The sequence below is a fragment of the Apus apus genome, chromosome 4 (genome assembly GCF_020740795.1).
Source record: "Apus apus isolate bApuApu2 chromosome 4, bApuApu2.pri.cur, whole genome shotgun sequence".
NCBI lineage: Eukaryota > Metazoa > Chordata > Aves > Apodiformes > Apodidae > Apus > Apus apus.
The window spans coordinates 14,489,892-14,516,927 of record NC_067285.1 but is presented as its reverse complement, the minus strand read 5'-3'; the positions used below and the strand labels follow the sequence as shown (position 1 = coordinate 14,516,927).

Sequence of the window (27,036 nt, the reverse complement as noted above, 5' to 3'; positions counted from 1 at the left end):
TGGGGAGGAAGGCTGCCGGGAGCCGCAGCCCGGGGCCTCTGCGGGGCCCTGGGGAGAGGCGCCGAGCTCCCCCGGGCCGCAGCGAGCCCTGCGGAGAGAGGCTCAGCCCCCGCCTCCTCCCCGCGGAGGACAAGTCCCTGGAGGTTACGCAGCCCGCGGCACCAGGAGCCTCTGCCCACGGGTGTTTTGGGAGCTGGGGTCCCCGCACGACGGCGGCAGACCCCGGGGGTCAAGCGCCAAGGCCCGGGCGCCCTCTCAGGGCCGAGGGGCCCTCGCTCCCCCGCCCTGCCCTCACGGCCCCCCAGGCGCAGCGGGAGGGCACGGCGGGCCCTGACATGGCGCCCACCCGCCCGCGGCCAAACGCGGGGAACGAAGCGGGGCGCGCGCTCACGCGCCGCGGCGGGCGGGGTGGGCGCGCACGCACGCACGCAGGACGCACGCGCCCGCGGGCCGGGGGGGGGTGTAAGGAGCGGGGGGGGGGGGGTCGTCCCGCGCACGCGCAGAGGCGCGCCCGCCCGCCGCCGGCGCAGCCGCCCCCGCCGCCGCTCCGCCGCCGCGGCCCACGCCCCACCCGCCGCCGCCGCCGCCGCCGCCGCCGCTGGTCTACGGCGCGCCCGCCCGCCCCTGGCCGTGGCCGTGCCCACGCCCGCGCGGGGCTGCCCGCCGCCCTCCGCGCCGGAGCCCGCGGCGCGCCGCCCATGCGAGACCCCCGCGGCCCGGGCAGCGCGCAGCGACTCCCGGCCGCGCCAGGCATGTGAAGATGTCAGTGGGCTGTGCATGCCCTGGTGAGTGCCGCGGCGGCGGGGGGCCGGGGGCGGGGGGCTGCCCGCGGGCCTGGGGTCCCCGCGTCATTGGGGCTGGGGACCGGTTCTGGGGTGGGGGCCCCAGTGGTGCGGGGGCAGGGGTTCCCACGGCGTTGGCGCTGGGGTCTGGTTGTGGGTCTAGGTCCCCAAAGCGTGGGAGCTGTCGACTGGCTATGGGAGTATGTCCCCGCTGCATTGATCCTGTTGTCCAGCTATGGGGCTGTATCCCACTGCATTGGTGCTGGCTATGGGGCTGAGACCCCATAGCGTGGGGTGCTGGGTCTAGCCGTGGTGGTAGGGTCCCCATTGCGTGGCTGCTGAGAGCTGACTGGGGTCCCTTTGGCATTGGTGGTAGGAGTCTGGTTATGGGACTGAGTTCCTGAGGCTTGACTGTTGGGAGCTGGCTACAGGGTTGGGATCCCTGTGGCATTGGTGTTGGGGTCTGATTATGGGGCTGGGTCCCCGTGGCATGGCTGTTGGGAGCCAGCTGTGGGGCTGGGGTCCCCATGGCATTGGTGCTGCAGGTTATCTATGGGACTCTGTCCTCACAGCAGGGTTGACTACAGGGCTGGGATCTCCTCAAAGTGGATGCTGCAGTTTGGCTGTGGGGCTGGAGTCTCCATAGCATTGGTGCTGAGGTCCAGCTATGGATCAGGGGTCAGCAAAGTGCAGAGATTGGAAACCCAGCCCCATGGTGTTGCCATTGGGTCCAGCCATGGATTATGGGGTCCCCGTGGTATGGCTACGCCAGAATCCCCAGTGCATGGGTGCTGGTGCCTAGCTGTGGGGCTGGCACCCCACAGCATGGGTGCTGCGGTCCCCATGGCGTGGATGCTGAGGTCTTCTCACAGGACTGGTGCCCCATGGCATGGATGCTGGTGCCAGCCCTGGGACTGGCATCTCACAGGCGGAGTTTCACAGGGGTGCTGGGCAGGACCTTGGGTGGCACTGCGAGGGGTGACCCCAAAGCAGGCCTTGTGGCTGGAGCGGTAGCTCTGTGTAGTGGCCCTGCTTCCCAGGTGGGTGTGGGGCACAAGGTCTCTGGAAGGGCTTGGTGGTACAGCTGCTGGATGTGGGTGCTTGATGCCCACTCCTCACAGCCTCTGTGGGATGGCTGCTGGGGGTTCCTTCCCCATCCCAGCCCCTGAAGGCTGGTGGGGCAGTGCTGCAAGGATACCCCCAGTGAGTGTGACAAGTTGGCAAGTTCTCAGCATTCGGTAGGGTGTTCCGTAGGGATGTTTATTGGGCTGCTCTGGGTCGGGGGCAGGCTTGGGGCAGCTGGTGTGTCTGCATTGCCCACTGCTGGGTGTGGGATGTTGCTGTGCCAGAAGCAAGTCAGGGCAGGGGTCCCAGAGGGCCAACAGAGTCTGCTCCAGCACTGGGTCCCAGTGGAAGAAGGAGGGAGCCCTGCTCAGGGACACATGGGGGATGGGAGTCCTGGGGATAGGTTCTGCCATTTCTCTGGGCAGCTGGTACTTGGGGACCCTGCAAGGTCCCTGCAAGGGGACAGCAGGGCTCCTCAGCCCAGCTCCCAGGGACAGCTTTTCAGTGCCCTGTGTTCTTTGAGGAAGCCCTGCCCTGGGGTGCTGTGGGAGACAGCAGGACACTGTGACAGCACATGGTTCCTGTGCATCCCCTGGGGGGGTTGCAGCTGTATCCCTGGGTAGGAAAGGGGGGTGCCTCTGCTTGGCAGCCCCCCGCTCCTGTGCTGCCAGCACCTCTCCACCGTGTTTCCATGAAGGCAGGCGGCCCCTTCCCCCATCCTCCTCCTTCATCTCCCACTGGAAGCTGCCAGAGCGCTGCTTCCTCAAGCAGAAAGTCACGTGAACCTCCCTGCGAGCCAGGCCGAGCAGCCACAGCACCCGCCCCACCAAGGCACCCCGCACCGGGGGCCTCGCCCCCCCCCCCCCCCCCCAACAACTAGCCTTGGCGGGGGTCCCGCCTCAGTGGGGGCGAAGGCAGAGCGGCAGCTAACGGCAGGGCCCCAGAGTGTCCCCTCAGGAAGCTGGCCCGGTGCCACCGGGAATGTCATCGCCATGTTGGTGGGCGCAAAGAGGGGGGCTCTCCTTCCTCGGTGTGCTGGTGGGGGGCTGTGGGGTCACCCTGTGGCTGGCAGCATCCCTGTGGGTGGCTTTGTGTCATGTCGTTGTATGTTCCCCCTCCCCCCCCAGCTGCTGCTGCTCACCCACAGTGGGGAGGACACGCGGGTGCAGGCAGTGTGCGTGCACACGCATGTGTGCCCCTTGTCACTCCCCCCGCTCCCCCGCCGGGGCTGGGTGGCACATTCAGAGTCTGCGCCCCCCTCCCCCCCTCCCCTCCCTGGACTGTTTATCGGAATATAGAAAAAACAAGCTCTGCTGCTGGCCTCCCGCCAGCCAGAAACATTTAATGAGCCGCTCTGCCCAGGCTGCTCTTCGGGGCTGCGTTAACTTGGAGGAGTTTCCAGCCTGAGAGCTGCTGCCGGGGGGTGGTCTCAGCTACCTCTCTTCAAAATTGTGCCATCCTGGGGGGTGTGACACGCTCCCTGCCATCCCTGGGGACATATGCTACCCTGCTGCAGCTCCTCTTGCATCCCCATGGGGATGTTTGCCCTGCTCCTTGCTCCTCTCTGCCAGAGGTTTGGGGCATGGGGGGCTGCTTAGCTGAGAACTGCCCTAGGCCTTGTGCCTGAAGATGGTGGGAAGCTGCTGGCATCAGTGGAGGGCTGGGGAGGGGGTGACTTTAGCCCCCAGCTCAGAAATGGAGGTGTGAGCAGGGAGAGCATGCCAGGCTCTGAGTAGAGCTGGCAAAAGCCAGGACAGCAGCTGCCTGGTGCTGCCATCCACTCAGAGCAGGACTAGCCACTCAGCTCAGCCCTTCGCACCAGGCAGGTCTTGGCATCCAGACCCCAGCGGGGTCCTGACCCCTGGGGGCCACCGCTCTCCCAGCATGCATCATGCTTTCTTTTTTAATTATTATTGTAATTATTTTTCCACGTGTAGTGATGATATTGGTGCAGAGAGGGGTAGGAGAGGAGTGGAGCTGCCCTCCATCCCGGTGGGGCTGGCTCTGGCTTCACGGTATGGAAACGATGTTCCCAAGGTCAGCACCCTCCCTGGGACGCCTTGCAGGGCGCCTGCCCTCTGGCAGGAGGGAGAACTTCCCAACCCACGTGCTTCAGGTCCTGGGATGGACATGCCCAGCCAGGGGACAGCCCATTGCCATTTCCCTCCCTTCTGCCGAGCTGGCGCCATGCGTCCCCCGCCGTCACAAGGCCAAGCTGTGCCACGTGCCTCCTGCGACAGATGCGCTGGGAGAGGGACGGCGGGGAGCGGGCTGAGCACTGCAGCGGGGGGGTTGGCAGCCCACGTGCCTGGGCTCTGGCTCCAAAACACCCCCTGGCACTGCCCAGCACCTTAGGGTGCTGGGGGAAGGGAGGTGTGGGGGTTCCAAGGCCTCCTCCTGCATGGCTGCACTCTTGTCCAGGCTTTCTTCTTGTTGCCAGCAGTGCTTGGACAGAAGATGCTGGTTGCCTTGTCCTCCTCCTTGGAGCAAATCGCCTGCCCGGTAGATGCCACATGGGCTGTGTTGCCTGGAATGCTCCAGCAAATGCAGGATGGGGTCGTGGCTACCCAGTGCTTGGCAAGGCAGTTCCTTGGGATTTTGGGTGCTGGCGTGAGGGTGGACACATGGCGGCACTCCTTGAGGCCAGTGCAAGCTTGACCTGCTGCTGGCTCGGCTTTGCTGGTAAAACGTGGATGGGTTAGTGGCATACCAGCAGGCTCAGTGCTGGGTGTCTGTGACTTGTTTTGAGTTTACTCCAGAAATGGTGTTGTCTTTTCAACACAAAGCTGCTGTGCAAACTGCTCCCTTGGGGAGTGGGTAGGTGCCAGCCAGCAGGATGGCCCCCCAGGACAGGGAGGTGTCCCTGCCATCTTGGAGCGCTTGTGGCCAGCAATGCACTAGCTGGGTGGCTGCATGCCCCCAGGCAGGGCAGGATCAGCATCAGCCCAGACATCCCCTGCCCATCCCCTGCATTTTTAATTCACCCAATTCATGCCACCCTCTCCTCAACTCTCTGCTGTGGGGTTCCCCAGCCACATGTGTGTTGCTTGTACACAGAAGGCGTGGGGCTGCATGGAGTGCAGGGAGCACACGTGCTCGTGTGTGATGGCTGCTGGTGCATCCTAGGATGCACTGCACTGCTGGCACAGCTGGTGAGAGCCGCTGGCACAGATGGTGAGAGCCCCCGGCTCTCTGTGGGGTGACACAGGTCCAGTGGGTCTGCCATTGTGCAAGGTGTGGGTCCACCCCTGCTTTACCCTCTGCCTTGGGAGCAGTGGCTGTTGGGGCTGTGTGCACCCTCCTTGGGGCGGTGGTGTGTGTGGGCAGGATGGGGCTGGGTGACCGTTATCAGCCTGCCTGCAGGCTGAGGCTGTGGTTTCCTGCCAGTGCCAGGGGATAGGGTGCTCGGGAGCTGGTGGGGCTGCTGGGCCTCACCTGGAGTGAGGGTGATGGCAGCCACCTGTCCTGGGGGGCTGCTGGGCAGGGATGGAGTGGCTGCAGCAGAGGTGATGCTGGTGGGTTTTGGGAGGTTCACTGCAGTGTGCTCATGGGGTGCACCAGTGTGGGGTGTCCTGCTTGGGCAGGGGTGCCAGTGGGCACCAGGAGGAATGGGACCCCGCAGAGCTGTCGTACCAGCTCCCCATCACCCTTCGCTCCCTTCCCTCCAAGGCAGGTCACTGATGGGGCTGAACGTTATACCGGAGTGTAATCTCCCCTGTCACAGGCACCAGCCCTTGTCCAGCCACAACCCCACCCTGCCCTCGGGGCAGCTGATAACACTCAGCCTGCACCCCGGTGTGGCCCCTTTCTCAGGGCCGGGAGGTGCAGCTCCTGTGCCCCCCTTTGCAGGGTTTCACTCTGTCCCTGGCTTTTTGTGACCAGCATGCAGGTCCCAGAGGTCCCCCTGCACCAGGGTGACAGTACCTGCCCCCTGGGATGGCCTTGCAGTGTGAGGGCGGGAGGGGCCTTGCTTTCTGCAGGAGCAGCAGCCCTGGCCCCCCTCCTACGCGCCAAGGGACTGGTACTGGGAGCACAGCCAGGTTTCTGCAGCGCAGCCCAGGTGGAGCTGCCACTTGAGCCAGGCAGGGATGCCCGCCATGCCAGGGACGGTGCTGAGCAAGTGCTGGCAGGGTGTCAGCCCCCCACAGGGTATCAGTCCCCCGCAGTTTGTGCAACCCCCCACAGCGGGGCAGCTCTTGCAGCAGCTGGTTCCTCTGACCTCTGCTCTGCCACATGTACCCTCCTCGGGCCAGGCCGTGCAGAGCGCCGGGGGCTCCCCTCGAAGGCAGGGGCTGCAGGCAGCTGCCTGTCCTCCCTGCCCTGCACGGTGGTGGTGGGGTGAGTGCTCCCTCCCACTTCGGCTCCTGCCTCCTTGACGACGAGAGCAGACAGCAGCACGCCAGCATGCAGCTCCGCCGGGCACAGGGCAGGCCTGGGCACCCCAGCCTGCCTGCACCGACCAGCCCGAGGTCAGCTCGGGGCAGCTGCGGGCAGGGACAGGCAGGAGCAAAGCAGCCAGAGCTCTCTCCCTGCCGGGGATGGTGGTGCTGGTGCTGCTGGAGGAGCCCAGCAGTGGGGCTGGGGTCAGGAGTGGGGATGCCGCCAGAGCACGGGGATCAACAAGCTGCCAAAACTCCTTGTGGAGCATTTCCCTGCTGAGGTCAGGGAGATGCCATAACACTTCTCCCAGCTTGGCAGCCCCTGCCAAATCCTCTGGGCAGCAACTGCATGCCGAGACGTCCTGCCTGCTCCAAACGTGTGTGTGACCGGAGGCTTGGACTGTTGGTGAGGTCCCCCTGAAACCCCAGGCTGCCCCCAAACATGGTGTATGGGGCTGGGTGTCTTCTCCCAGTGGGCGCTGGACCCTGAGCCAGGGGAACAGCCTTCCCTGTTCCACGGTGGCCATGTCCCTGCTTGGCCTAGCTGGTGGGGAGGTGGTGGCCACTAACAGGAAGGACATGCATGTTAGCAACGAAAACACGGCAGCAAGAGGAAGCAGAAGTGATGCATTATTGATGGAGCTATTTGATGCTGCTATATTTGGAGAGATGCTCCAGAGTGCTGTGCTGGGGCTGGCAGGGGGGTGGGCTCTGCTGGTGGAGACTTCCTTGCTTCAAGTCAACCACATGTGGCTGTGGCCCCGGGAGATGTCCCTTGCCTTTTCCCAGAGAGCTTCTATCATGGGGGAGTGTGGTGTCATGTGCGTACCAGTGAGGATGCCAGCCCTGTGCTTATCCCTGGGCAGTTGGGGGTTTGGTGGGTGGCAGTTCCCAGCCATGCAGATCTCTGTGGCAGTGCCGGGGATCCTGTGGCACAGGAGGCAGAAGTGGGGGAATGGAGAGGGAGCAGCAGGCCAGGGACTGAGGTGCTCTCCCAGCTCGGGTGCAAATCCTTAGAGCTGTTGAGGGCTGTATCTTGGTTTCCCTTTTAAGCAGCTGTGCCTGCCCCTTTGGGAGATGAAGGTCTTCTCTGGGTGGATAGCAGGCAGGCACAGGATGCTAAGGCTGTGCTGGATGTCACCCCCTCCCCACCATGAGATCCCAGACCAAGCCAGGCTGCTTTGGGGACCAGCCCCAAGCCAGGAAAAGGGCTGTAAAACGAACCATTCTTGTAACATGAGAGAATCCACCTGGAGCCTTTGGAGGAGCCTTAAAAGCCTGCGGCTCTGGCAGGCTGGCCCCAGGCTGCTGCCAGAGGGGCCAGGGCTTGCTGCTGCGGGTGGCCATGCTGGGGACAAGCTCTTGCAGGACACACATTGCAATGTCTCAAGGACAGCACGGGAACACTGCAGGGCATTTCTCTGGTGCTGGTGCCACGGGGAAACCCCTTGCCAGCAGGACTTGCCAAAGCCTGCCTGCGGACTGCGCCTTCCTCTCAGAGCCTATGGCCAGCATGGCAGCACTGCAGCCAACCCATCGTGCCAGAGCAAGGCATGATGTGAGAATGAACACCCTGTATGGACCCTTAGTACTTTGGGGTCCTGCACCCCTCTGTAATCTTTCTCCACCTTCTCTTGTTTTGGAGGAGGTGCGCACTGATGGCTGCTCATTCACTCCTTTTGTACTCCAATCTTCTTCTCTGACCCCTGTGGGATGTTCGAGATGTAACCTCGTAACTTCCTGCCCTGCCCTGGCAGCTGGCTTTTCCCCCGTCCCCTGGATGTTCCTCCTGCCTCTGGGTGTCTGGAAACACTTCTGGTTTTGAAGGGTTAATCCCTGGAGCCCCCAGGATCTGCATGACTCACCGTTGAGTTTCCAGCCTCCCCCAGGCCTCTCTCCTGGGGAGAAATGGAGCCATGCCTTCTCCAGCTGAAAAAGGGGGCCCCAGATCCACCCTTGGTCTGGGCATGCCTAGCTTTAAGGAGGAGAGAAGCCCCTCCCTTGAGAAACAGGGAAGCAATGCATATTTTTATTTGAAAGGTGGGAGGACTGGAGAGGGGGAAGGCTGTTGTCTTGCTGAAAGTGGGGCTCTGGGGTGCGTGCTGTGCTGCACAGCTGCAGGCTGCGTCTGTGTACGTGTGAGCAATGGTGCCTCAGTCTTGCCGTGATTTAGACAAGTCCTGGAGATTTGGAGGTGCCACACCAGTCCATGCCCCTGTGCAGTCTGTGCTGTTTGCAGCACTAGCTGCTGCTGCTGATTATTATTATTATTATTAATGTAAGTGTACATCCATGTCCCTGCTCTATGCCTGTGCCTGCTGGGGTCCTGACTGGGTGTCCATGCAAACATGCACTGCCTCTGCTGCCCTGCTCACCTGGGATCCCTCACGCACACTCTGTGGGCACACGAAGCCCCAGCCACAGTGTTCAGAGTCACCCAGGCATCCCCTGACTGCCACAGTCTCCACTGGGCTCTTCCCATCTACCTCTCCAGGATGCATCCCTGTGCTCTCTCCTGCTTTTGAAGCGTGGCTGGTTCCCTGGCTGAGACCAGAACTGGGTGTTGGAGCAGGACTGGGCTTTTGGGAGCGTGGGTGGATGTGTGGACCTTGCTAAAGGAGAGTGGAGGCTCGGTTGCAAGGGATGCAGTGCCCCATCACAAAAACATGAGGAGCTGGAATTGCCCTCTGCTCCCCCTGAGTGTGAGTGCAAGCACATCATGAGGAAGGGGCTGCCCCCACCACCGTCACCACCACACACGCTTCCCAGCTGCATCCCAGGCCTTCTGCTCTCCATCCAGCATCTATTTAATTATTAACTCGGCTATAACCATAAACAGCTGGGGCTGCTGCAGCCACGTGGACCAGTCCAGCGCTGTCGTCAGAGCCGAGCAGGGACACGTGAGCAGTCCCGAAGGGCTGCTGAGCCCTAGGATAAATTGCTTGGGGCATGTTTGGCACGGATGTGCCAGGCTGTGCCACCTGGGGAGCAGTGGGGGCTCCTCTCTGATCCCCCTGGCCATGGCACTGGTGCTGGGAATTGCTGGTACAAGGGCAAAACACCCCTTTTTGCAGTATTTTGCACTATTTGGCACTGTTCAGTGCTGATGGTTGGCTGTGCCTCGTGCATCCTTGAGCCCTGGAGTGGGAACGGGGAGTGGGTGGGCTGTATTTAGTGGCCCATCTTGACCCAGGCTGTGCCATGCTGCAGCCGTCACCGGTGTTAGGCAGGTGCAGCCCCATCTCACCTGGTGCCACGCAGATGCCACAGGCTTGGCAGGGGGACAGGCAGCGATGGGGTCACAGGTCAGAGCACTCGCAACATCACCCCTGCCCAGTTCCTACAGCACCAACAGCATGGGTACCTGTGTGTGCCTTTTGCAGAGTGTGCCTTTACCAAGGTTTTGGGGTCTACTGTGAGTTTTTCTCTCTGTTTATCTGCATTTTACAAAGAGTTTTGCTTTGTTTATCCATATGACCCTGGAAAGTGCAGCTCACTGCAGGTTAGATTGCAAGGGGAAGGGGAAATTAGGCATGATGGTGTGATGGGGAGCAGGGTGGGGATGGAGCCTCACTCAGTCAAGGGGTGTGGAGGACAAAAACAGAGGATGCTGCCAGCTTGGGAAGCAAGGGGATGCTCCCAGTCCTTACGTGAAGGGCTTTGGAGATGCATGGGCATGGAGAGGAGGATGCCGGCCATACTTAGGGGCTGACGTTTTGCACTCACCATGTGTGCACTGTTGGGGGGACAAGTGTGCTTGGCAGGACCTGACCTGTCGTGCCTGTGTTACCCCGCGGCTGCTGTTTCGGGGAGGGGACAAGGTGTGGGCCCATCCGTGTGAGCAAGGGTGTCTGGGAAGGTGTGCGTGCCCCAGGTGTCGGTGCATACCCAGCCAGGGGTGTGCTGGGAGGCGTCTGGGAGGACGTGCAAGCGCATGCCAGCCCATCAGCATGCACGCCGGCCTGCATGTGCAAGGCAAGATGCACCAAAGCCTGCGTGTGTGTGTGCCTGTGACAGCCCCACGTGCCAAGCCTGGCTCTCCCACCCGCAGCCAGGTGCTGTTGGGGCTCAGGGTGGGACCCAGGCTGGACTCTGGGGTCCTGGCTTATGTCCCTGCCGCTCACAGGCTCGCCAGCTGGGTTGGGAGCATAGGTCTGTGCTGGTCTGATTTGCCAAGGCAGAGAGCTGGAGGTTGCAAGGGGCAGGTGTGGGACAAGGGGAGGGAATGGAAAAAATGTGGTTTTTTGGTGACTGAAATTTTTGCGATGGAAGTTTCTTATGAAAATAGACGTTTTTATAAAAACTCCTAATTGGAAGAGGTTGGAGTTTAGTCAAGTAAAGGAGACCTTTTGGATCTGCTGGCAGTGGCAAACCAGCACATTTTATTTTTAATACTCCCAAACAAAACGGTTGCGATGTTCTCCCTCACCAGAAGCTGGGGGAAACAAGTTCCAGAGAGAAAAATCCTGAAAAACTTAAAAGAAACCCCAAACCAAACTAGGGGAAAAGTGTCTTTTTATTGAAACTTTCGCAGGGGGGAGGAAACCTTTTCCCGGCCGGTGCCGAGTTCCTCAGCAGGACCCGGCTCCCGCATCCTCCATGCCGGGGGAGAGCCGGTACGGGGGCGGGGGGGAAGCTCTCCGGGGACCCTCTTTTTAGCTCCGTGAGCACCCCTGGCAGCGAGGGGCCTGAGTTGGGAGGGGGGAAGGCCGGGGGGGGTGTCGGTGAGGGGGAGCGGTCTCCTCTGCCGCCGCAGCCATTGTGGTCCCGGCCGCGGCGCAGACAAAGGAAGCGCCCCCGCCCCGCCCCGCGCCCCGCCCGCCCCGCCCCGCCCCCGCGGCGGCCCAGCGCCCGCCCGCCCGCCGCCCGCGCCGCCGCCGGACCCCCGCCCGCCGCCGCCGCCGTGAGTCACCCCGCCCCCCCCCCCCCCCCCCCCTCCCGCACCGTCGCCCCCATACCCTCCCCGCGGAAGTTTCCCGCTCTCGGTTTACCTCCCCCCCCCCGCCTCCCCGTCCTTACGGTGGTGGCCCCCGCTCGGGCGGCGGAGGAGAGCGCCGGGGTCCCGCCCGCGCCGCCCCCCCGCGCCTGCGAAGTTGTGCGCGACCGCGCCGCCGCTCCCCGCCCGGCCCCCCCCGTGCGGCCCGGGATCCCCGTGGCAGCCCCCGGCCTGCCTGCCCCTTCGGCTCCCCCCGCCCCTTCTCTCCCGGCTCGGCTCCATCCCTGTCCCCAGCTCCCCTCTCTCTCCCCGGCTCCCCTCTCCATCCCTACCTAGCTCCCCCGTCCTTCTCACCCTCACCTCCCCTGTGCGTTCCTGGCCCCCCCAGCTTGTTTCTTCCCTTGCCTGTTTCCCCCATCTCTGCCTGTCCCCCCAGCTTCCTTCTCCCTACCGAATTCCCCCGTCCTTCTCTCCCCAGCTCCCCTGTGCATTCCTCGCCCCCAGCTTGTTCCCTCCCCACCAGCTCCTTTGCCTGTCCCCCACTTCCTGCCTGTCCCCCCAGCTCCCTTTTCCATCCCCCAGGTGCTGGCTTTCGGAGAGGCATCCCCAGCCCTGCGAGGTGCTGCCAGCAGCCCCCATGCCCCACCGTGCCCTGCTCCATCCCAGCCCGCAGCTCCCTTTGTTCTTCCCCTGGCTCCTTCCTCTGCCCAAGCCCCCTGACAGCTGCCCCACACCCTCCTGGTCCCTCCGTGTCTGCTGTCACAGGGGCCATGGAGCTGGTGCCTGGCTCTGAGGGGTGCACACCCACCTTTCCTCCCTGCCTCCTGCAACTTCATCCTTGCCCACGGCTCACAAGGTCCCACCAGCCTCCCGTGAGTGCTGTGGAGGCAATGAAAGGTCCAAGGGGTGCAAGTGCACCAGGGCCATGCACCTTCTTGAAGGAGCTGCCCCACCAGGGTGTCTGGGCTCAGGGGTCCATGGTCGCAGGGGGCTGATCCTCCCTGCAAACGAAGCACCGTCTCGGCCCAGGGCAGCTGGAGCAGGGGCCAGGCTGGGGGGGGTCAGGATGGGTTGGGGAAACTCAGTGCTGCAGCTCTGGCTCGGGAATCGACATGTGTATCAGGGCTGTGGAGGGGTGTCTTATCCATGGAGGTGTTCCCCTGAAGCCCCACCGGGAGAGTGTGCTGCCCTGATCTCGGGCAGCTGGCCAGGCTCTGACCTCTAGCGGTCCCTGCCAGCCTGCCTGCCCGGGATGGGCGATAAGATAAGCACCCTGGGGCAGCACCGCTGGGGCTTCCTTGGCTCGGGCAGCTCCTGATCCCCTCGCTGCAGCCCTGGCTGGCAGGGGCCAGGCACCACAGCAGGAACCTGGGGAGCAGTTGCCGGCTTTTTGCCTAGGCTGGTGCCGAAGTGGAAACCCGAATGAGAGGCAGCAGCCAGTCCCTGGGTGACATGTAAGCAAAGGGCTCGGAGGCTGAGGGGTCCTGTGGGGAGTTGCCTTCTGGGGCATGGAGCACTGCACCTACCCCCCATTGCAACCCCCTGCTGCTTCCTTCTCACCAGAAGGATCTGAACCATCTCGTGGCAGGCATGGGAGCAAACATCCTTTCCTGGGGTCGTCCTAGCTTGTTCTCCCAGTGCTTTTGATTGCACCTTGTTTTGGCAGTTTTGCAGCAACTCCTCCAGTGCTGTTCAGGTATTGGCTTTTACTGCTTCTGTTTTAAGTCCAGGCAAGTGTGGATGTCCTTATTCCTTCTTTAAGGCCTCAGGTTTTGGAGTGTTCTCGTCATGGGAGAATTGTGGTTTTCACTGAAGAACCAAATGTGGTCTCTGCCTTCTGATTTTATAGAAATCGAGGTCTGTGATCCGAGCACACCTTAAACACTGGCAAGAGAAGCGCTGAGCGGAACAACATGCAAGTTGTGTTGTTTCAGAAAGGGAAAGAAAAGTTGTGATATGAGGAGGGATAGGCTGGTGTTGGAGAGTTTGGCGATACTGGGTTTTCGCCAGTCATTTGGTGGGGAATTTCCCCCTTACCCACAGCAGGTCACAGTCCATGTAAAATAGGAAGAGGCCAGTGAAAAGCTGCAGAAGTTCATTTTCAAGCAAAGGTGCCCCAAGCTGGGAACCTGGAGACTCTTTTAGCTTCTTTCTGGAGGGCAGCCCCAAGCCTCCCCAGCCCCTTGAGATGCAGGAGTGGAGGGCAAGGTGGACCAGCCCAGTGCCAAGGCTCCTTCCCTGTCTGGTGGCTGGCAGGGCAGCAGCAGCGCTTGTCCCCAAGTGGTCTCTCCCAGCGTGTCTACCTTCTGCCTGCTTCCAGCTCTGCACCAGCATGAGTTTGAGGTCTCTGTAAAATCTATGAACCCCAGGTTCTGTGTGGTGGCAGAGCAGCCACAGCGCTTCCCCTGGTCCTCTCATTTGGAAACCTCCCATCCTCCGAGTGACCTGGGGATGGAATGCTCCTGCAGTTGTTCGCACAGTGTATGTTTGTGGGTTGCAGTGCTTGTCATGATGAGTTTTGCTGCCCCACTGGTTGCTGTTTGGAACAGACTCATGTTGTGACCAGGGATGCCCAGGTGAGAGGGTTTCCTTGGACCTGTGCTGTGATGGTGGGGATGTTTACTACAGCGCTGTGCTGCTAGGGCTGGGTTGCTTGAGCTTGGGAAGCATCAGGCAGGTGTGCCTGGCCAGGACCTGTCCCTTTGCTCCTGGGGTTTTGGCCTCATCCTGCACTGGTTGTCCAAAGCCCTGACACCAGACACCATGTGCTGCCAGAGCAGCAGCACAGTGCGAGTCCAGAAACTGCATTTGCTTTGTCCCCAGTGGTGCCAGTGGTCCTTCACTCAGCCGTTCCTGCATCTTTCCGTCTTTTAAACCAAGTCCTAAGAGAGACAGCTTCAGCCTGAGCCAGGGGGACAGGGGCTTGCCCTGACAGCTCGAAGAAATAATGCAGCTTTGCAAGCTGCAGTGAGCAGGTTCCCACCATGCTTGCACCGACCCTCCCCCAGCATCCTGCTGGAGGAGACGGAAACGCTGCACCCCAGCGTCGAGGTTTGCCTCCTGGGCACTCGCCACCCCGGTGGGGGCAGATGGAAGGCGCCAGCTCGCACCACATCCTCACAGCAGGAGTTATCCAGCTTTTTTTCCCCCCATCCCCTGGAGCGGGCAGCTGGATGGCTGCCAAAGCTGCGGGGCTCCTCCTAGGATGCAACATGGAGTGAGGCGGCTGTTGGGGGCTGCCGTCTCCAGAGACTACGCGTCCCAGTGTGCAGCACTCGGCACTGTTGGCAGTGGCTGGGAGTGAGGTGGAGCGTTGCATCCCGGGATCGCAGATCTCCATGCGCCACGTGGGGACTGACAGCATCCCATGCTCTGAGGTGGCAGCACTTGGGGTCCTGGGGATCTGAGGAATCAGCCTGGAGATCCCCCTCTGTGGCCAGAGGGGTAGACCTCAGCCTCTCACTGCCAGTTCCCTGCCCTCCAGCTCTCTGGATCAGATCCTGTCCCTGTGTAGGGCTGCACTGAGCGCACCCCCAAAACACCGTGTGGAGCCATGTGTTTTAGCTCCAGCACATGCATGGCAGGTAAGGAGCTGGGAGTAGGAGCAGAGATGCTGGCTGCAGCCTCTGCAGGACCATCACTGTGGCTGGCTATGGCTGTGAATTTTTCCTTACTGCTGCAGAGCCTAAAAAAACCTTTGAAGATGAAAATCCTGGTTTGTCAGGAGGCGTTTTTTCACGGGATGCTGACAAGGGGTTTTTTTCCCAGCCCACACCATGTTGGTTGGTTGGTTGCTGGTGCTGCCCCGGTGTGTGCTGTGGAAGGGATGGGAGCCTAGATGCCACCAGAGCTCCATAGGGTTGCAGGACCCTGGGGTGGAGAGATCTGGGTGACAGGGAAGGTGGCCAAAAATGTGAAAGGTGCATTCCTGAGGCTGAAACTGGCAGCGTTTGATTACGGATCGTCTTTGAGACGGCGAGCTGAAAGGAGTAATTAGGGACAGTGGGATATTTCCCCGAGAGTCACAGGAAATTACTGCCTCGTGGTAGGTTGATAGTAGTGGAGCTGAAACTGGGTTATCTGTGGGATTGCATCTGGGGCTTGCAGCCTTGGATGTGGTTCAATTTTCAGGCTGTTTTGCAATTGGCAGGGCATGCTCTTTTCCCGTTTTCCCTCCCAGAGAAATCCCCATCCACGTGTCTGAATCATCTGAGGGACTGAAGAGGGAAGGGGAGAGTCCTGGTACCTCTAGGGTACCTCGCAGGGCAGTGAGGTCCTTTGGATCACTGCTGAGTACCCAACTCCGCAGGATGCCTTCCTGGGAGGTCTGGGTTGTGGCAGAGTTGAGGCTGCAGCAGTGCTGTGGGCCTCGACCCCCAAATCCATGTTCCAGACGAGCTCTCAACACCCAGTGCTTTTTGGATAGCGCCGCCTTGCCGCTTGCATCAGGTTTGACACTTAGTAATTATTAACTGCAACTAATGATTAATTGTCTAGCTGTCCCAGTGAGTTTGCAGGCCAGTTGGTAGAGAGGAGCACCCGCTGCTCCAGCTGCTTTCTGTACTGCCGCAGGATGCAGCCTGGAGCTGGGGCATGTGTCCCTTTCTGCTCCCTTGCATGCAGGGGACACCGTGTGCAGCCACGTGGAGCAGGCAGGGAGGCAGCTCGTGGTCAAGATAAGCTCCATGGCTGGCTCAGATGTGTGGCTAGAGAAAAGCGAGAGCGTAATCCCTGCACTCAGCAGGGCAGGTGGTGCTGCAGGTTTTGTCTCCGTGCAGGTCAGGGCTGGACCGCATGCTGGCCACGGTCAATCTCTGGATGCTGCTGGGTTCGTGGAATCATCCCATGGTCTCCTACAGCAGCAGTGTCTCTCTTCCCCAGACATCCCGGCCCCCTGGTAGCTTCAGCTGGGTCAGATCTGCGTTTCCAGAGCAAATGGGGTTGCTGCAAATTGAGATTGTCACCAAGTATGTCTTGGGCATGGGCATGCCTTTGTGTGTGCTGTCTGGGGTCCTATCAGTTTAATAACGGCATCAAGGTTTGCAACTGGCCTCACTCCAGCCCCTCTGCTCTGAAGAATAAAAGGTGAAGGCAGGTTTGTGGAGACTGGTCTGTGTGCTTCTGCCAGTCCCAGTTGCTCTGGATACTTGTCTGTGTTTGTCCCTTGGCCCAGCCATCTTCACTGACACCAGGCACCATAGCCAGGCAAAGCCTTGCGAATTACTGAAGATGCTGCCCTGCACCCAGCTCCAGATAGCACCCTCCTGGAGAACACCCTCCCAGCAGCCCTGCTGGCAGGGCAGGGCTGGGAAGATGGATTTCCTGCTGCTATCACAGCTTCCACACCCCAGCGAGGCAGCCCGTAGAAACAATGCCGCTATTTACACTTTGAAGCCTCGTTAGGCAGCCAGGAAGGAGCAGGCAGGGTGCATGCTGGGAGGCAGCAACAGCCTTTAGCCAAGGCTATCCCCTCTTCTTCACCCGGCTGCTGGGAGGAGCAGGATGCTCCTCTGCTGAGCTCTAACCCTGTGGCCTCTTTCAAGCCCCGTTTCTTCATTTATTTTTATCACTTTTTTTTTTTTTTTTTTTTTTTTTTTTTAGCATCTGGAGCTTCTGCCTTGTTGCTGAGCTTTGCTGCTTGCACGGAACGTGCCTGGCCCGAGACAGCTTCTCTCTGGGATGGGGAGCACTGATTCCTGCCGGTGGCTGCAGCTGTAGGAGCAAGAAGCCAGTGCTTCTTCCCCTTTATCCTTGGCAGCTCTTTGCGAGCAAGATGGAGCCAAGGGGAGTGCAAGCACGAACTTTTCTTCCTGCCAGGCACCAGGGAAGGCTCTGTGTGTCCCCTGCCTGGGTAGGCAGCTCCCTGGCCTGGCTGGTCTCAGCTCACGGTGCTCTGTTGTCTCCTGGCTGAGGTGCTGCTGTGCTCTTGGCTCCTTGGGAAACCTACTGTTCCCCAGCTCTGGGGGCTTAATTTAGTTTTTAACCATTCCTGCTCCAGTGAACCCGCCAGGCAGTGCACCAGAAGGGCTTTCCCTGTGGGGCTGGCAGCTCCCAGGCCTGGAAAACAGAGGAGAAGGCAGGCAGAGGGTTGGGCAGCACTGGGCTGCACGTGAGTCACCAGCAGAACAGAGCACCCGCCTTCCCTTCCCCGGGCACTTGCCTGCCTGGAGCTGCTTCTTTGACCAAGCTCTTGTGGCCGTTCTGTGCAGCACCAGCCAGCTCTGTCCTGCCCTGGCTGGGGACCTGGACTTGGCACAGGATGCTGAGCTGGGGCATCCCTCTCTGGGGTTCCCTTCTCCTGTGCTTCCCTGCTAAGGAGGAGCCATGGGGCTGCCCTCCTGGCCATGGGCACCGTGACGTTTGCTGGAACCTGCCCAGGCTGGTAGCTTGTCAGCTGCAGTGTTAGCCTGATTTTTTTTCCTTTCCGACCATGCACATGTTTTTGTGGTGCTCAGTGACAGCCACAGAAAGCCTGTCCTGTCGGCTTGGGATCCACAGGGGCATCGCATGCCCAGCCACCAGATGGCATCCCTGCTTGCACTGAGCCTGCCCAGATCCACCATGCTCCAAGTGGGAGGCAGAGCAGGGGCATGGGGAGACATTGGTTGGGGCCAAGTGCTGGACTTGGTTTGGGAAGGGCCACATCCTGAGGGTCTGGGTCAGTGAGCCCAGCAGGACAGGGCTTGCAGGGAGCTGGGGCAGCATGAATGGGAGAGGTGGTGACAGAGGGATCTTCTAGACCAGCATGACCTTTGTGTGGGTAAAAAAGTTGGTGTTGATGCTGTTGTAAAGTAATTGTGTTGTTTCATGTAAGGCGTATACTGTGAGTGTCTACAGTGAACATGGAATTCGAACAGCCTGTATCAAATCCTAAGGCTATTGTTAGTGAATTCAGTAATGTATTTTATGCTCCATTAAAAAATAACTCCTGGTCAGGATGCAAGCATTGCGGAGGTCCCATAACAGGCTGCTCTCCACTGCTGTAGCTCCTGAGATATGTCACCCAGTGAAGCCCCAAAAGCAAGTTGTGTCTGTATTGACTTGCTTGGGAAGGCCCAGAATGGAAATGGATGTTTGGGGCTGGAGCAGTGGGCTGGCTTGTCTGTTGTCTCACCTGCAGGAGCAAGTAGTTAGGGGAGAGCACAAGAAGCAGAGTGGATGGAGTGTGTACCCCTGGTCTCACCACCCCAGGAGACCTTACTGCACTCTGAGAAGCTAGATGGGGACCAAGGACAGCAAGAAACTTCGGGGGGCTTTTTTCTCCCATTTTCATAGTGAAAAAAAAACAAACTATCAAGAGTATGAGACCTGCTTGATCTGATTTTTTTCATCATGGTGACCAGAAACAAACAGTTCAGGCTTCCTGTCTCCAGCTGCTGCTGTTGGGGCTTAACAAAACAGTTCATTTTCAAGAGAAGACACGTGCTTTTGGGAAGTTTCCTGTGCATCAAGCACACTTTAACACTCATTTAACAGCAACGCAGAAGATATGGAAATGCTGTGTTTCTAGTGCAATTTCAGTGGAATTATAATTTCCATTAGGCACAAGTTGACAGGGATTAAAGCAGAAAGCAAACATTCCCTTGCACCAGCACCGACCTTCCTAGGTAAAAAATTTTTATCTGTGAAAATGTTTGGTAAGAACAAGGAGCTGATGTTGTTGGCAGCTGGATGAGAAATTGTGCCATGGCCCATTTATCCCCACTGTGGGCAGACGGGAGCGAGGAGCAGGAGCAGCAAGCCCCGGGCAGACCAGCTGAGCTGGCTCTAGCCCCACGGGACTGGTGTGTCCTGGTGGGTGCGGGTGAAAGACTGGGTTTGTCTGCCTCAGGGAAACACAGCAAAAAGGCACTCAAGCCCCAAGAAGACAAGAATCGAGGAGTGAAATGGAGATTTCTCTTGTTGCAAGTTGGATATAATGCCTGGGAGGTGACTCCCTCTATTTTTTACCAGCCCTTGCTTGCTTGGCTATGTCTGCGATCCCTGCAACTGTGGGCTTGTGGTCCCGAGCAGCTTGGCAGTGGTGTTGATGCTTCTGTGTTGGCTGACAGGTCACAGTGAGTGGACATCTTGGGTCCCAGTGCTAGTGGCACTGCTTTCCTTAACCCTGATGCTTTTTACTGCCCTCTTGCATCCATCGCAGCTGGGTGACTGCTCCCATCCTGTCCCTGTGCCCTACCCTGCAGCCTGCCCATGGTAGTGGGCAGTGCCTGGCACCTTCCAGACACTTCCCTCCACCGCTGGGCTCACTCTCTGCAGCTCTGGGCAGCAATGCTGGTGACTCCTGGGCACCGGGAAGCGCCTGGCCTGGGGCTGCAGGCGGGTAGTGGGGATCCCGCCTTGGCCCTGGCGTGGCTGGCCGCCCAGCACGGCCGGCTTTGGGTCCCCTGCCTGTGGCAGGGCGGGGGGAGACGTGCCCGTGTGTGGTGAGGCCGGCTGAGCCGGTGGAGCCGGAGCTGCCTGGCAGCTCGCCCGCCGCTGCGCCCCATCCAGGTCAGCCTGTCTGCCCGGCTGCTCACCGGGGGGGAGCCACATGCCTCGGCAGCGCCCGGGCCCAGCGTGCCGGGTCCTGCCAGCCGTGGGGCGTGCCGGGGCTCCCGTGGGGCTCAGGGCGGGGTGCTGGCAGCTGCTGCTCCTGGGAACCTGCTCCAATGGTGGGACGGGGCCAGCAAGCATGGGAGCCCCCGGCATCCCCTTGGGAGTCCAGTGGGGGCTGGCTGTGCCGGTGTGGCTGGATCTGGCAGACATCCCTGTCTCACATCGGCAGGTCTGTGGGGGTCTCCAGGGTGCTTTCAGGGATGTGTGCTGGCTTGTACATTGCAGGCTCCATCGCACCCCCCATTGCACCCCGTGGCCCTCCGTGGGCTCCTTGTCCTTCACCCCAGTGCTGCAGGGGACAGCGAGGCTTTGGGGTGGTTTGATCAGGGCTGGGAGCTGGTGTGTGGGATCTCTCCGTCCACCTGGAGCCGGGTGGCCGCTGGCCTGCTTGAGCAGCAGATGGTGGCTGCCTGGGGACCCGCCATCCATCCCTCTGGGCGATTATTCACCCGTCGCCATGGCGATAGAAAGGTCAGCAAAAAGATCCTGTGTGATTCCCGGGTCGAGTCGGTGGGATTAGAAGTGTTGCAGGAGGGAGGGCTGGGGGGAGCAGCCAGCTCCCAGTCAGCATCCCACCCAGCTCACCAGCTGGAATGTCCCCCTCAGGCACCACTGACAGAGCCCAACCAGCTTAGAACTGGCACACTCTGTGCACCAGTGGGAAATCCCTGGGATGGGAATCAGCCCCTCCAGCTGCTGATACTGAGAGCTCAGCGCTGACCCTGTGGGTCCCATCCTGTACAGGGAAGGCCTGAAGCTGTGTGTGGGTGAAGGGGCTGGGCTGGTATTAGGGGAAGCACAGAAGGGATGGGGCTGTGCTGATGGGGGCTTGGTTTGTCCTGCATCCTTCTCACAGAAGGGTGTCTCCCTGTGGGGTGTCCCTGACTTACCCAAGTTTCCTCTCTCTCTTCAGGCTGTTCCTCTAAGTCATTCAAGCTGTACTCGCCAAAGGAGCCCCCGAACGGCAACGCCTTCCCCCCGTTCCACCCAGGCACCATGCTGGATCGAGATGTGGGGTGAGTCAGGGCTTGGAGAGGAGTCTGTGAGGTTGGGGATCCTCTGCAGTCTGCACCCCAGGGTCCCTCTGTCCTGCTTTGCAGCAGCAGGCATGAGCAGGACTGGGTGGAGAAATGGCAATATTTGGGGTGAAGGGAGCCCCCAGGTCCCCAAGCTCTGTGAGGCCAAGGCCCTGGGCTGACCCAGGATGGAGAGCACTCCTAGCTCCTGCCAAAACAGCCCTTTCTCCAACCTCTGTCCCTGCCTGGCATCAGTCCCAGCTGCAGAGGAGCCAGGCATGTCTCTGGAGAGCTGCAGGCCAGGTAACTGGGAGCAGTGGAGCAGCCATCAGTGTGAAGCAGAGCCCAGTTTTAGGGGTGCATGTCACCCTGTGGGGACATCAGATATTGGCAGCCAGGCTGCAGCCCCCACCATGCATGGGGTTTTGCCTCCAATCAGCCTGACCTCCTGCTGCTAGAGGTGATAAGGGATGGAGATGCCTGCCAGTGCTGACCTGCTTGCATTTCTTTTCCCTCCCAGACCTACTCCCATGTACCCACCAACATACCTGGAGCCTGGAATCGGGTAAGCATGGGGAGCTGACAGGGACTCTGCTAGGAGGGTGGGTTGTGTCTTGGCAGGGCTCACAGGCTGCTGTCCTCAAGGGTTTGTGGGGGGGTTGCTTGGGCTCTACCCAGCCCCAGAGGCACTGTACGTCCCCCACGGCGGGCTTGAGACCCCTCTCCACCCTGTGGCTGCTTCCCCCTCTGACTGCTTGCTCTGCTCTCTGGGCAGGAGGCACACGCCATATGGGAACCAGACAGACTACAGGATATTTGAGCTCAACAAGCGGCTGCAGAACTGGACAGAGGTGGGAAGCTGCAGGAGAGGGACAGAGGTGGGAAGCTGGGGCAGGGGGACACTCTGAAGTGTGTATTTTGGGGATGGGGTCCTTTGTACTGCCAGCCCTTGCGAGCTGCCTTGGCTCTAGGAGGAATCTCCTTGGCAGCGCAGTCCTGCCCTGCTGTGCAGGTCTCTGACCTGGGACAGGGCTCATCATCCCCATCTTGGAGCAGTCAGCTGGGAGCACAGCCCTCCATGGGCTTAGCATGTGGCTGCTAGGCCTGGCAGCCAGCAGCTGGCTGTCTCTCCTCCCCATAACCTGGCATCTCTGCTGTCTCCAGGAATGTGACAATCTGTGGTGGGATGCCTTCACCACGGAGTTCTTCGAGGATGATGCCATGTTAACAATCACTTTCTGCTTGGAGGATGGACCAAAGAGATATAGTGAGTAGCAGCTGGAGCCCTGCTTCCCAGGGCATTGCCTCTCTGACAGGAGATGTGGTGGTTGTGCGGTGTGTGGGGGATGCGGGCAGGGTGTTGGAGCTCAGCTGCCTCCCGCCAGCAGGAGTTGGGAGACCCCCTTCCCATGCAGTCCCAGGGCATGCCTGGGTGAACCATGTTTACTGATACTATCTTCCTCTTTCTCCCGCTGCAGCAATCGGACGGACTCTGATTCCCCGTTACTTCCGCAGCATCTTTGAAGGGGGGGCCACGGAGCTCTACTACGTGCTCAAGCACCCCAAGGAATCCTTCCACAACAACTTTGTCTCTCTGGACTGCGACCAGTGCACCATGGTCACCCAGCACGGCAAGCCCATGTTCACCCAGGTACCAGCAATGCCCCTGCCTTCTGCCCCTTGTGCCTTGGTCCAGTGTGTCTTTGTGAGAGCCAGAGGGACACTGATTTCCATGGCTTGTTGAGTGCCACACTGTAATTCCACATGCCTCATCCAGCCCTGCAGCATCCCCTTTTTGCAGGCATCCCCTGGGTTTTGTGGGTTTGGCTTGTGCCAAGTCTCATGGCAGGCAGGAGCAAGCCTTGGAGGTTGTCCCAGTGTTAAGCAGGGGCTTCCTAGGGAATCTGAGCTGGGGAAAGGGGACAGCAGCCTGTGCCTGACCCTGCTCCCTGCCCAGGTGTGTGTGGAGGGGCGACTCTACCTGGAGTTCATGTTCGACGACATGATGAGGATAAAGACATGGCATTTCAGCATCCGCCAGCATCGAGAACTCATCCCCCGCAGCATCCTTGCCATGCATGTGAGTACAGCTCCAGGAGCTCCCTGGAGCACCAGTGACACAGGGCTGCTGAGCTCTTCTCCCTGCTGCACAGACTGGGGGGACCTCGACCCTGTTGCCCCATTGCAGGCCAGGGCACCAGAGAGTCATCCCCAGCCTGGATGTGGCTGAGCCATTTGTCCCTCTCACTCCTAGGCACAGGATCCTCAGATGCTGGACCAGTTATCCAAGAACATCACCCGCTGTGGGCTTTCAAACTCCACACTCAACTACCTCCGAGTAAGCATGCGAGGAGACGGAGGGACCTCAGGCAGCCACATCATGTCCTCTCAGCTGCCTGACACCTGGTTGCCTTGGGGTGCGGGGCAGGCTCTACAAGAGGGATCTTGCAGATGGGCTGCAGAGACTCCTGGAGCAGGGGGTCTGCCGGAGCCTGCAGGCTCCCAGCATGGCTTGGGTTGGTGCAGTGCAGATGGCTGCCCAACAGGGGGGCTTTTGCTGGAGCATCACAATCTAACCCTGTTTGTCTGCTCCCTGCAGCTCTGTGTAATCCTAGAACCAATGCAGGAGCTCATGTCAAGGCACAAGACCTACAGCCTCAGTCCCCGGGACTGCCTCAAGACTTGCCTTTTCCAGAAGTGGCAGCGGATGGTTGCTCCGCCTGGTAAGCCTCACGCTGCCTGCTCTGCTGCCTGGGGGTCTCCTGGGCTGCCCACTCCTTGGCACAGGCTTCTCCCAACACCAGAGCCTGTGTCTGGCCTCGTCTTGAGAGGCTGGAGTAGCGGATCAGTCAGCTGGCTTCCTTCTCTGCTGGCCTGCCTTCCTGCTGGGGCAGAGCAGGGATGCAGGCAGCCAGTGCTCCCTGCTTGGGACCTGCCAGCCGCTTGAGGAAAGCAAAGCAGGGACGGAAATCTTCCCTGCACTGCAGGGACAGTGAAGCTGTGGAGGGCAGGAGCATGGTGATGCTCCCTCAGGGGGGGTGCAGTCCTTGCAGAGAAGGGGCTGGGGACACCGGCTCCTTCTTCTTGGGACTGACCATGTGTCCCTCTGCCAGCGGAGCCAGCGCGGCAGCAGCCCAGCAAGCGCCGGAAAAGGAAGATGTCAGGGGGCAGCACCATGAGCTCTGGCGGGGGAAACACCAACAACAGCAACAGCAAGAAGAAGAGCCCGGCCAGCACCTTTGCCCTGTCCAGTCAGGTACCTGTAAGCATCCCGTTTCCATTCTCTCTTCCTCCCCTGGGATCGAGGGGAGGGCTCCCTGGCTTCCTGCCCCAGTCCCTGGGAGTGGCTAGGGACAGACCCCCAGGGCCTTCCTGTCCCAGTCCCCCAGCTCTCTCTGGGTAGTCAGGAAAAGGAGAGGGTGTCCCAGCTGCCTTCCCTGGGCTGCTTTGCTCCCCTGCAAGGTGGGGAGGGTGCTGCCCCACACAGTGCCTGAGCCTGAGGTCCTGTGATGAAGATGAGGTGGCCCAGCGGCTGGGGAAAGGGGCAGTGGTACTGGTTGAGGGCAGATCTGGCGGTCCGGGCTCCCCCCACCTCGATTATGTTTCGGGACCGTCTCCCCTTTCAGGATGTGATGGTGGTAGGTGAGCCCACGCTGATGGGGGGGGAGTTTGGGGACGAGGATGAGCGGCTCATCACCCGGCTGGAGAACACGCAGTTTGACGCCGCCAATGGCATCGATGACGAGGACAGCTTCAACAACTCGCCGGCACTGGGGGCCAACAGCCCCTGGAACAGCAAACCGCCCTCCAGCCAGGAGAGCAAGTCAGAGAACCCCACGTCGCAGGCGTCGCAGTAACGGCCCCCCCGCCGCCCCGTGGACTCAGTCCCAACCGATCTACCTGTACATTTGCAACGGAGAGTGACTGGGAAGCGGCGAGGTACCGGGGGTGGATCCGTGCCACGCAGCCAGCGGGATGCACGGCGAGGGGCGTGCGCCAGGCGGGCAGCCCCCAGCCCTCGACCCCCACTGCCTCCCTGCTCCTCCCACGCCTGCCTCCCCACCGGACCCCAGGGCAGGGGTGGGTTTCCGGGGCTGTAGCTTCGTTATTCCCCCCTTCTCCCTCTTCCTCCCTGCTTCTTCCCTGGAGAATTTCTCATCCCTGCCCTGATGTGCCCAGCTCCCACCTGATGAGCAGGGGTAATGAGGAGGGAGGCGTTGGCAGTGGTTGGCACGACCAGGAAGCCAGCAGTGGGCATAAGTGTTGGGGTCTGGCACAGCCCAGAGACCCTCCTCCTCCCCCCTGGGCCCTATGGCTGGGGTTTGCTGGGCAGCCACCTGCAGCAGGGTTGCACATCTGCAGGGGGGACCAGTGATGGAAAGCCTTCCCTGTGCTGCCGGCTCTGCCACGGAGCCTTCTCTGGCTGGGGTTGGATCCTGCTGCTCTGGGATGGTGTCGAGGATTGGGCCCCGGTGCATTTCTCCACTCCCCTGCACCCTCTCCTTCCCCTTGCTCCCCAGGGGTGATGGTGCAGCAAGGCTGTGGGAGGACTCTGTATATAGGAAGTGCGTGGAGGGGGCAGGGGGGCTGAGAGGGGCACAGAGGATCCACCACTCTGCCTGAGCAGCTGGTACCCTCGCTCCCTGCCTGCAGCCCCTGCGTTTCCCCCTGCCCCACGTGAGTCTGCCTGGGGCCCCTTTGCAACCCCTGGCTCCCGGTACCTCCTACTTTTGTCATTTTTTAAGGAAAAAAAAATAATATTATTAAAATTGTAAGTTTAAAAAAAAGAAAGAAAAAAAAATTGGGAAAAGCCTCCCCCAAGCCCCTTTGCCAGTTGCCCCCTCCCCACCCTGAGCCCTCTCACCCTGTCCTGACTTTTGTACAGGCTTCTTCTCTTGGGAGTCTCATTTTATATCCAGTTCGGAGAGCTTCAAACCAAGGAGAGACTTTGCAGACTTCCTTTCTAATCCCTCCAGGGGCTGGGGGGAGCAGCCCCCCGCCTCCCTCCTCAATGTAAATCTTGTGTGCTGTTGTCCCTGCTCCCCCCCCTCGGGTTTGTGTACCTCGTGCTTGTACATTTCCGCGCTGTAGACAGTGTGTACGATACTGTTCTTTCAATGTGTTATCACTAGAGCAGGTGCCTCCATTGATGTTAGGGGAAACGAGAAAAATAATAATTTTGGGGTTTTTTTTGGTTTTAAAAAAAAGAAAAAAAAAAAAACAGAAAAAAAAACACACAAAAAAATCCCTTCCAAGGCTTCTTCCAAGAAGATGGGAGCCGCTAGGGGGAGGGAGTTTGTGCTCACCAGCTCACCCCAGAAGCCTCAGAGGGGGGTTCTGGGGGAACTGGGGGTCAGAGCTGCCTGTGGGCACCTCCCAGCATGGCCCCGAGGTGGGGTTGCAGCAAGTGGTGCTGTGAGGGTGGCTGGGGTGGGGGGACTGCCCTGGTGGGTGAGGGGTGTTTGTGTGTGTGTGCAAGAGTGTGTGTGTGAGAGGCTTGTGTGTTTGTCTGTGTGTGTGTAAGGGAGCCCGGGGCAGGCTGAGCAGCCCTGCTGTTTGGGGAAGAGGGGGTGTGCACCCCATTCTCTCTGCCAGACCCTCTCCCCCACCTTCCTGCCAGGGATCCCACCTTACATGTTCCACTGCCCTGTGGTGCTGGGGGCTGGCCAGTGTCGCTGGGGGTTTTGCCCCCCACTGGGGGTGCTGCCTGCAGCAGGGGTGTTGCCTGCACCCCGCATCTCTCTCACCTGTGGCTGAGACTGCAGGGGGATGGCTGAATCAATGGGGATGAGACACTGTTCCCCTTCCTTCTGCTGTCCCTGGGGTCAGGCAGGGAGACTGAGCCCATTGGCTCAGCCCAGGCCTGATCTCAAGCCGAAAATCACTGGAGAGATGCCTGTGCTGGCTCCTGGGCCCATCCATGGGCAGCCCAGAGGCAGAGGGCTCAGCCCCGTGGACCCCCAGCCACAGGCATGGGGGTCCCCAAGGCCCCTTTGTGGGGGGTGTAGTCTCCCAGGGTGGGAGCCCAGTGTTGCAGGGAGGGGGCTCTGCTTTGCTATTAAGGTACGATTCTTGCCGCTGTGCTGCTGGGCTCTCATGGAGGGTGCAGAGCCCCTTGCTACGCCCCTGCACCCCTCCCCCCCCCCCCCCGGCACACTATAATGCCTTTTTGTTATCTTCCCCCTTCCCCTCCCTCCCCTCCATAGTTTGTGCCATTTATGAGTCATGTATGGTACCAATAAAATGACTTTTCGGTTTGA

General features: G+C 60.3%; 1 protein-coding gene across 4 annotated transcripts; it reads left to right on the top strand.

The window, feature by feature from the left end:
* The first annotated feature begins 626 nt into the window (after positions 1-626).
* Positions 627-27,036, top strand: LDB1 (LIM domain binding 1). 4 transcript variants are annotated; one of them, XM_051618496.1, is made up of 11 exons: positions 627-785; positions 20,674-20,776; positions 21,297-21,341; positions 21,552-21,627; positions 21,941-22,043; positions 22,255-22,427; positions 22,734-22,856; positions 23,031-23,114; positions 23,376-23,499; positions 23,890-24,032; positions 24,403-27,036. In XM_051618496.1, exons 1-11 carry the CDS (start codon positions 761-763, stop codon positions 24,631-24,633), a joined length of 1,230 nt encoding a protein of 409 aa, XP_051474456.1. In that variant the 5' UTR covers positions 627-760; the 3' UTR covers positions 24,634-27,036. The 4 variants fall into 4 exon arrangements, with proteins under 4 accessions (XP_051474456.1, XP_051474455.1, XP_051474457.1 ...); XM_051618495.1 differs by having other exon boundaries at positions 628-785; positions 23,890-24,038; XM_051618497.1 differs by lacking the exon at positions 627-785 and adding an exon at positions 11,111-11,129 and having other exon boundaries at positions 23,890-24,038.

Bases quoted from the DNA above. Each gene is read 5' to 3' on its own strand.
- LDB1 (XM_051618495.1), top strand. From the start codon at position 761: ATGTCAGTGGGCTGTGCATGCCCTG. The intron at 23,115-23,375 runs GTAAGCATGCGA...TGCTCCCTGCAG, and splicing joins CCACACTCAACTACCTCCGA to CTCTGTGTAATCCTAGAACC. The intron at 24,039-24,402 runs GTAAGCATCCCG...CTCCCCTTTCAG, and splicing joins CCCTGTCCAGTCAGGTACCT to GATGTGATGGTGGTAGGTGA.